This window comes from Hydra viridissima, unplaced genomic scaffold (genome assembly GCF_058129835.1).
Source record: "Hydra viridissima isolate aposymbiotic clone 2 unplaced genomic scaffold, HvirCarnegie_v1 scaffold_15, whole genome shotgun sequence".
Taxonomy (NCBI): domain Eukaryota; kingdom Metazoa; phylum Cnidaria; class Hydrozoa; order Anthoathecata; family Hydridae; genus Hydra; species Hydra viridissima.
In genome coordinates this window covers 10,321,658-10,331,735 of record NW_028324314.1, presented here as the reverse complement: position 1 = coordinate 10,331,735, position 10,078 = coordinate 10,321,658, and the positions used below count along the sequence as shown (strand labels likewise).

Genomic DNA, 10,078 nt, shown 5'->3' with positions numbered 1-10,078 from the left:
GAAAGAGACCGTGTTGCCGATCCCAGACAAGTGAACAATTTAGAAACTGGATTAAGTCATAGGAGGCGAAAAATTTTAAATGTATGACACAGGATGTCACTAGGGAAGTTTAATGAGTTATTCGCATTATTCTGTTTTGAAGAGAAATGGTTTTAGAAAAACATACGGTTTAAATTCTCCCCAAACTTGACTTGTATATTGTAAACCTGAACCAGAAATTGAGCATATTGATAATAACGTTTTAAAATTAACGTAGTGTCGAACTTTTGCTAACAAAGTTAAAAATTCCTCTGTTCTAAAGCGTGTAAACAAGTTGCCTCACTTTCAATTTTCAAGTTTGTAACAGCAAAATATTTATTTCGACTTTCACACGTGATCTCAAGTTGTGATATTTGTATTAAATAAGCTGAAATCAGAATTGATATCATGAGGTTCATTTTCTGACAGTTCACTTGATAGAAAACTTGTGAAAGAGGTAACAGAAGGGAAGCAACTTTTTCAAGGAAGGAATCCAATTTTTAATTAGAATTGATGACTTTACTGAGATAATCAGTATTCCTTCTATAGAATGTAGTAAAGAGAGGCATAAAGATGAAATGTTGGAAGATCAGTTAGTTGTAGTCTTGATAAACTTAAACTTATCTGATTAACACAGTTGCTTCTCTGTTAATCAGTTTACACTGTTAATCCAAATAAACCTGTGAGGATGCCAAAAATTATCCTGGTGTTTATAGCAGGATGATTAACTTTATAAAATATCCACTAATTCTTCTAACTTGTAAAAAATCCACTAATTGTAGATACCATTTATATGATGAATTTCTTGTTAATTTCTTGACATCAGGTAATGACAAACATATATTCAAAAAAAATGAAGATTACTTGAAATGATTCGAACCTCTAGAGGCTACATGTAGAATAATTGGATCATTGCTTATAGAGCAGAAGAATATTGCATTGCTCTCCAAGGGAATCATAGTAAGTTGTCTCAAGTTGTAAAGGCGAGATAAATTAAAACGTCATTTCTTAGTAAATGCTTTAACAAAAATTATTTGAACTTACTACATTCTGTTTTAAAACATATCTGCTAAAAATAAAAAAGCGTAATAAAAACTATGCAAAATATTCTGTTATCACAGAGTATAGTAAGTAATACACAATGCACATTAGTGGCCCAGCCACACCAGGGAATATATTTGAGATGAAGTATTTGTAACAGTTTCCCACTATCACACTCCATTTCTTATGTTGATCTTGTTTGGCTGCGCCATCGCACATAATGTACGTAATGTATGCATATACCGTAAATTTTTAGCGAAAAGATATTCTTGCAAATATTCTTTTTAACCGCAACACTCAGAAAAACGTTAAAAATACAACAGCAAAAATTTCCCGTAATATTCAAGTTGATGTTTGGGGTTGGGTTAGACTTGTGTTTGCAGATATCGTTAAGGTTAGAGCATTTTCTTAAAAGAGTATTTTTTTTCATATAACCCATAAAAAAAACGTCAATAGCTTTTGAGAAAATTACACCTGATTAAAAGTTTCTTTCGGTTAACTTTAGGATGGCTTCAATGTTGTGCCTCGTCCACGACCGTGAAGTTTTCCTCGACTCATAGGCAATCCCACTACAAATAGAGACGAAATAACACATTTGATAATTAGTAACCAAAAATTGAATTTATTATTTCGTAGCATTGAAAGATTTCCAAAATGAAAAAGAAATACGTAATGATCTAAATAAAGGAAGGTTTTCTTTGAAAATAGTTTCTTTTTTTTAAATGTAATGTTATTATAATTCTGTTAGGTATTTAAAATGTTAAACAGGCATCCAATCCTAATTAAAAGATACTAAACCTGTCTTTTGATACAAACTGCTACAAACTGCTTATTTATTTAAAAATACCACACCTCCGATCGGTTTTTTTTGTACTGTTTTCCAAGCACCTTCACCACCTTCCAATGAAGGAAATTCCTAAATATTTTTAATACATCACAATAAAAAGTAGTCATATTTTTATATGCAATTCTTAATTTAATATGAAGTCTAAAAATAACTTTATACCTCATCAGCGATTGAGATATTTTGAGTGGCCTTAGTTAAAAATTCTGATTGGAGCTGACTTGGTTCGAATTGATTTTGACCAACGGAAGACTGTCGAGGACTTTGCATAAGCCCGCTCCAAGTTTGTTGCTGAGGCTTCAAAACTTGTTTTGGTTGCAAAATCTGTGGTTCAATTTTTGGTTGTTGCAAAAATTGCGGTTGACTCTTTTCTTGTTGAATCATTCCTTGCTGGATGTGTGATTCTTGCTAGTAATGTAATAAAAAAGTTTTTCGACTTTAATTTGCGCCAAGCACATTTTTTACTCTCTAAAGTCTAAAACTTTAGGAAAGTACAAAAAACTTCTGTTCACATGCAAATTTACCTGGTCGCAGTGGTTTAGAAATTGCACTTTAAAGGCAAATTTAAATAACTTTGCAAATACAAGGAAACATGATTTAACTTTTTGCATAAACAAATTACATTGCTATACAAATATGAGTAAAAAGTTATTTTTTGAAGTAACTTCCTTAAGCCTTAATGTCTCAAAAACCTGATTAAATGGAGCACAGATAGTTTCTGGTAAAATTTTGCCGCAACAATCCCTTAATGTTACTTTCAGCAATGAAACGTTTTAATGAGAGGATGAACATGCATTACTTTCCAAAACACTTCAAATAGCAAAATCTATCGGATTTAAATCTGGTGAAGAGGGAAGCCATTAATCATTTCCCCAGAATCCTGCTATATTGTCCTTGCACCTAGTGAACTGAAACTTTCGGCTTCGGGATCGATTTCGGCCGAAAACGAGATTTCTGTTTCAACAGCCTTTTACTTATTCGGTTTCGGCCGAAACTCCAGTTCAAACTGTTAACATTATGAACAAAAACTTCTGTTAGGAGATCTTTAAGTTTAGATAACTTGTTTTTAATTTAGTGTGGGATCATAATGATTTCCGAATTATATTGGTATTTAAATTTTTTTGGGGCATATCAGTTTTTAATTATCAACAGTTGTAACAATTATAATTAAAACTACGTTAGATAATTGGTTTAACTTTTATTTTCAAATCGTTCTTTAAGATAACTTCAAGTATCAAAATATCTTCACATATTATATTTTTTATACAACTATTTACATATTGATCGCTGAAATACCATGTCAATACAAAAACAAATTTATTTAGTCACTACAAAAACAATTTTATTTTACTTTACAAACATTTACTTAATCAAACAAATTTGAATGGTAAATAAATATCATAGGAAAGGGGGTATTATAAGAGGTATTTTTTCACCTGTAGAGGTTACAGCTACTCAAACAATTATAAATGCTGGTTTTCGGCGCTGATAAGCTACTTGCATATACACTATGATGTCTTCTTTTCATTTTGTGTAAATCAAGTCATTCTGACTGTGTATTGCTTGGACTGTAAATAATTTCTCATGTCTACACCACTTGAGGTTGCGTGCCATCCTTAAGCTTATCCAAAAGAAGCTTCGCTCTACTCAACCATTTTGTTTTGGTGGTTTATGACAGCAGTTGAGCTTTGCTTTTTTTGAATGCTGTAAGTTTTAGATTAACTTGTAATATTATTCACATTGTACCACAGCTGCTGAAATTTGCTGCTGAAGCCAATTTTCTTATACTTCTCTTGGAGTGTGTCAACATATCTTCCCCAGGCCCACATAAAAAAAAGTTGTTTTTTAAATTTTTAAAAGGAGGAAATATTTTCTGATGATAATAAAAAAAAAAAAAAAACTTTGTGAATGTGTTACAAGTTCTATGTCGCCTCTTTTATGACAATCAAAATGGAACTTTCACAGTACTAATGATAAGGTGTTACAAATTTGGTTTATTGCCGATGTTCCAACGAGACAAAAAAGTAATGCTTTAACTAAACTAAAAGTAATTTATAACTTCTGTTAAATTGGGAAAAACAAGTCTTGCAGAACTGAACAATTGGGAAAAACAAGTCTTGCAGAACAGTTAAAATTAAAAACTAATTTAGTAAACAAGTTTAATAAGCCATTTGATGTGGACAATGCATATTGTGACAGGCTTATAAAAATTCAACAAAACTTAAACTTTCTACAGAACCAAAAAGAAAGAAGGAAAATGGTCCAAGGCATAGAAGATTTAGAAACTAAAGAGCTAGAATAAAAATGTGTGTCAATATTTCTAATAAAAACATGATAAAAAAGGAAACTGAAGTGAAAAAATAAAAGGCTATATTGATTGAAAACATAAAATGAAAAAACTGTCAATGAACTTTGCTTCCAATTAGCAGGTATCACCAGATAGAGACTAGAAAGACAATAATATTAGAAAAGAATAACAGAATTAAGCAATGCAACCTTGATCATGCTTATTTAGTAATTCTTTGCAGGTATATCTTACAGAATTGAGTCTTGTGGATTATGTTTGTACAGCCTTTTTAATACTCGAATACTCTTATGTTATGATAAAGAAATTCAATACACCTGCACATCAAACTTCAGGATATTTATTACTTTCATGATTCTTTTTAGACTTTCACACGTGTCATGAATACTCTTATCATGTGATTTTCAATATACCTGCACATCAAGCATGCACAAAATAACTGAGGTAAAACTCGTCAGTAGGATATCAAATCCTTTTAATACAAAAAACAGAATTTGTTAATATTTATTGTTTGTATATTTATATTTGATACCCATATTTATACTTATTATTTGTTTCTTATTTATGTTTACTTATTTAGACTGTAATTTTCAAACATAAACTTTTTTGAGTGAATTTTTTTCTAATTAATGCAGGAAGTTCATCCAAATATACTAGATGTCCTCAATATTTTCAAGCCTTTTGTTTTTGAAAACTCGCCTTCAAAATTTTGTTTCCTCAAAAAGCACAATATCTGGCTGTTTAAACAAAGTAGGCCATTAGAGCATATGTTATACATAACAGTATTGCATGCTACCTATAGGGGTAATAATTGCCAAGTCAAGTACAGCCGCAATATAATTGCAACTATCTTTCTTTTTTATTTAATTGTTTATTGCTATTTTCCACCAAATCTTTTCCACCAAAGCGAATTTTATTACACAAAGAAACTTTTTTTAAAAGAACTCAAACGATCATAAATGGTTTCAGAATAAAAAAACTTGAGCATCACACAAAAAATTAATTTTCTAATTATAGTTTATAGTTTCTCTCTATATATAGCCTATTATAATATATTACTAAACTTGATTGCAGTGTGTAAACACTAAAAAAGATATTTTCAATATAAGGTTCCACCCTAAAAATTTTACAAGTGAATGTACCCTAAACAACTTAAAGTGCATCATTATTTGATAAACTGATGAAACAAATTATGAAAAATTATGAAAAAAAATTATTCTCACCTTAGCAACTTGTGGTTGATGCAACAAGGCCACATTCTTCGAGGCAGGAAAACCCCCTGGTAACATTAATTTTCCAACTTCGTTGTATTCCCTTAACTTATCTGCTTCAGTTTTGCTCAAAATACCTGCTCTGCGTCCAGAGACATCTGCTGAATATATTAGTAACAATAAGGTTAAAAATTTCTTAGTATGGAATTCTGAAAAACCTCAGGGTGAAAACTCATCTTCATACAAAGAAGTATTTTTACTGAAAGAATTAAAAACTCACCTAAGCCTGGGATCTCAAGCTCAAGAAGAGCCCATTTTGCTGCATTATGTTTTGCATCTTTTTTTGTTGAGCAAAACTCTTTACTCTCAAACCATTTTAGACCAACACGACATCTGCAAGCAAAACCACCTTGAGATGAAGAACACTCTACATATTCAGGTAAATTCCAACGAACTTTTTGACAAACAATTTGTAGAAGGCTAGTAAAGTCAACACGCTCCGCTAAAAGAAAATTAAGAAATATATTCAGTAAAAAAATGATTGCATCTTACTGTAAAAGTAACCATAGTTTAAGCTTATAAATACTTTAAAATAGGTTATTTCTAGTGACTTTTCAGTCAAGCTTACCAAACATTTTTTCACTGGCCAATGGGTAGGCAGCTTTTATGGCATTGATTTTAGCCTCACGATCACCCTCTGTCCATTTTGTAGGATCAGTTATCCTGCAGAACAAAAATTTAATCATATAACTTTTTTTCCAGATTTGACATATTTGATATATTTGAATAGAGTATTTGTGATTTGACTTCGGGTGTTATTGATTTTCTTCCCATTTTTCTGCTTCCAGTGTGCCAAGAATTTACTAACTGAAATATCTCTAGAAATACTGGTTAGAAATTGATTTTTTTTTTACCAAATTATTTGTAACTTATATTGGTTGAAGTGAGTACAAATTTTCAGAATTCTCATATAATTAATTTAACAGTTGTTAAATTTAAATTAACTGACCTTATATATTCGACACATTTTTTTTTTAGTTTTTTGACCTGACTTTCTGCTATTGGTTAATGGTCCAGTTTTTTTTACACTTAATCTCGCAGTTTAAAATGATTGAAATAATTTAAATGAGTATATGTTAGCCTTCTTACAAATCTTTCTTTAATTCAATAAAAGAAAAATCTTCCAGCTCTTAATAGCCTTTATAATAAAACTATGTTTTTTAGTTTCAGCATTTTGGATTCAATTTAAAGTAACTGTCAGATGACATCCTTGGATTCTGGAGACATAAAAAAAGTGTTCTGACATTATCTGCAACAGAAAACATTTCAGAAAAAGAACTTTATTCAGATAAACCATTAAAGATCAGTAGCATACTTTGATAGATTGAGCTTATCTTTTATTTAAAATTATCTATTAATAAATGTTGAATAGTATCAAATTAGAAGTTACCAATAAATTCTAAGCAATCAACAACATTACAATGTTGCAAGTATCAGAGTTTAAATCATTTTAGTAGAAGCAATAAAAATTGTGTATCATGTTTGAAAACAGACACTGAGTGGTAATGATTATCATGCTAGTAATTAGGAAAACAAGATATTACATACTACATTAACAATACACTCTACAACAAGATTGAACAGAAACTGTATTAAGTACAAAAACATATTGACACTAGATAAAAACTTATTGATACTATATAATAACTCATTGACATTAGACAAGTATTATTATATTAATTAAAATCTAACAAAATTTACTTACGGTGCAAAATCTTCTTCTGTAACATTTTCTTTTTTCATGCGCAGTTGCTGCTTGTCATACTTTCTCTTGTGGTTTTTTTTTTTGGCTTTTGTCCAGCTATAGACAAAGAGTTGTTGTTGTTAAAATCTTATAAAAATGTAAATACTTGGTAAAATGTCGATAACTTTGACAGAGAATTAACAGAAAAATTATAAAAAATTGCTGACAAATCAAGTTAAAAAACTTGTTACTTGTTAAAATAAAACTCAAAATAGCTTACTCATTCCAACCATCAGGTTTCTCAAGCAAAAGTTCTTCCATTAATACTGATTCTAATATATCATCATTTTTAAAATCACTTTCGTCAGGAGCTTCAATTTCATTAGCATTATCGTTGAAAGTACTTGGTGGAGTGTTTGGTAGAAGAGACAATGGCATCCCTTTGTCAGGATTTAGTTCAAAAGCTGGCTGATTTTCATCAATTTCTAAAATTAAACAAATCTGAAAAAGTGAAAATAAACCTTAGGTGATTTTGCTTTTTTAAGAAAAAGATTTCTTGCTGATTATCAGGAAACAAAAAATGCTATTGTGCATCATTAACCATCATGAAGATTTAAAACTTTATCCATAGTGAGTTTTAAAACAGCAGACAATTTAAAATAGCAGAAAAAAGACTAAAGATAACAAAATAAAAAAAAAAAAGCCCTAAAAAATTATTAACATTTTAAAAGGAAATCTTATAGATTATGTAAACAGATGAGTAAGTATGAGTAATTATGAAACAGATTGAGTAAGCAAGAGAAAAGAGATTGTATCTTTTAGTTTAAGTTTTCTGTTTATGAATTGAGTCATTCCTGTCTCAATTCATACACAGAAAACTTATTTTTGAATTGTTCAATAATTTTTTACTGCTAAATTTATACTGCAAAAACTTCACAAAGATATTTAACAAATAAGGTTAAAAATAAAATCAATGAACTATAATTTTAAAGGTTCATAACAACAGCAAAATAAAAAAAATTGAAAAAAGGTATGTAATAACAATCTGAAATTAAATGCAGCAGAAATATTGAAAAAAATAACCACAATTAATAATACTTATTTCTATTTGTTACATACCATCTTCCCAGTTGTCTTCACTTACTACATGCCTATCTGAGTAGTGATCAACTTTAGTAGCCATTTTCCAATCAGCTACAAAAACAAAAACTCATAAGATTATCAATAACAATACTGAAATATTTTTGTCTATAAGGCTATTACATAAACTATTCACTTAATAAAATAAAACTCACCATAACAATTTAGGCAGAAAAAGTAAAGTAAATTTTAGAACAGAAAGAAATAAGTAATTTTAAGAAAAAAGTTTTAAATATGATCAATTCATTTCCTTATATTTAAGTAAGCAACTATATTACCCACCACCTTTATTGACATCCTTTGCAATTACAAACTACAGAAGAAAAAAAATCATTTAAGAACATTAAAAATCTGAATTATTTAACTATTCAATTTAATGTAGGGTTTAAGGTTTTTATAGTATACAGTTACTTTCTACTGGTGAATTATCTTTAGAGTGAAATCATCCTTTTATTTGTTTTCAAATACAATGATAGGTTTGAAAAATATTTAATGCAGCAACAAATTTCATTTGTCATGCAAAAAGGAAAAAAGAAATTAAAGAATCTGGCTGCTTAAATTGTCAGTTTTTTAATGTAACAAAATTTTTACTTTATTGTAGCTACAAAATTGCAGTTAATAGCTAGGTGTGCTAATGAAAATTTTATATGAGTGAGAAAATGATAAAGATATTTTAATCAAGACAAAATCTAACAGTTTACTCAACCTTAATTACAAGTTTAGTGACTCAGTGGATGATTTTTGATGCGTAGGCTTTATCAGCTGATATTTCTTGTTTTACAAAGAAATTAAAAATATGAAGCATGAATAGGGTGTTTCATTTGCATTCTTAAAGTTTTTTACAAACAATGACTTTAATAAAAGCAATTACTTCAAAATCATAGAAAAGAAAAAAAAAAAAAAAAAAAAAAGTAATGTAACTATAATCAATTATAAACATAAAAATAATGCAATATGTACTCTATCATTGCAAACACTCATGTGATACTCATATTCTGGTTCTGGAATTCTGTGGCTTGCATTAAATGAACATGACTTATAACTTCCACCATAGTTCTATAACAAAAATCAACTGTTTTAAATAAGACTCACCCAGGAATTATCATTCAAAATAAATGTAAAAACTACAGCAAGCTGTCTATATTTTAACAAAGATATAAACATGTAAAAAGTTTAATTTACTTTTGAACATTTGCTCAAATGTGTTCTCCATCGTTTTGAAGTGATCTTATGAAAAGAGGTATAGGGACAAATAAAAAGCTCAAAAGGATCATTACTTTGATCTGTTGGAAACCTAAAAAATTAAATCCAGATATTTCTAATGCTACTGCACTGCATGAAAAGAACTCACAAAAAAACATAATGAAATTTCAAAGTATGAAAATCTCTGAATACCGTAATTTTGAAATATAATACTGCGATTCATGCTCTGGATTTGGATGATTTATATCCATAGCAGGTAACATTGAACTTGCCGTCATTGTTTTTTTTTGTTTTTTTTAATTCTTATTTAGTTTATGCATCAACACAATTTACTTAAAAAACAGAAGATAAAAGAGAGTGATGTTTTCTTATATGACAATGCAATATATAACAACATTATGATATAAGAATTTTAAACCAATGTAGTCTAAAAATAAGATTAATATAGGTAAATGTGACTTACATTTACCTATACTTTTTTTTCTGCCGCCTAAAGATTTTCATATATATTTTGCTTGATTAATATTACATTCTGGAACTAACCTGTATTAAGATACAGGTTAGTTCCAGAA

The 10,078-nt window shown here is 29.1% G+C and overlaps 1 protein-coding gene across 2 annotated transcripts; it reads right to left on the bottom strand.

Annotated features, from left to right (window-relative positions):
• Nucleotides 1-1,022: 1,022 nt before the first annotated feature.
• Nucleotides 1,023-9,877, bottom strand: LOC145193206 (uncharacterized). Of its 2 annotated transcripts, none has more exons than XM_090072781.1 (13): nucleotides 9,699-9,877; nucleotides 9,486-9,597; nucleotides 9,264-9,359; nucleotides 8,586-8,616; nucleotides 8,283-8,357; nucleotides 7,444-7,648; nucleotides 7,185-7,280; nucleotides 6,048-6,142; nucleotides 5,700-5,921; nucleotides 5,432-5,580; nucleotides 2,066-2,311; nucleotides 1,912-1,975; nucleotides 1,023-1,628 (listed from the first exon to the last, which is right to left on the bottom strand). In XM_090072781.1, exons 1-13 carry the CDS (start codon nucleotides 9,782-9,784, stop codon nucleotides 1,561-1,563), a joined length of 1,545 nt encoding a protein of 514 aa, XP_089928907.1. In that variant the 5' UTR covers nucleotides 9,785-9,877; the 3' UTR covers nucleotides 1,023-1,560. The 2 variants fall into 2 exon arrangements, with proteins under 2 accessions (XP_089928907.1, XP_089928908.1); XM_090072782.1 differs by having other exon boundaries at nucleotides 5,432-5,577.
• Nucleotides 9,878-10,078: the final 201 nt, after the last annotated feature.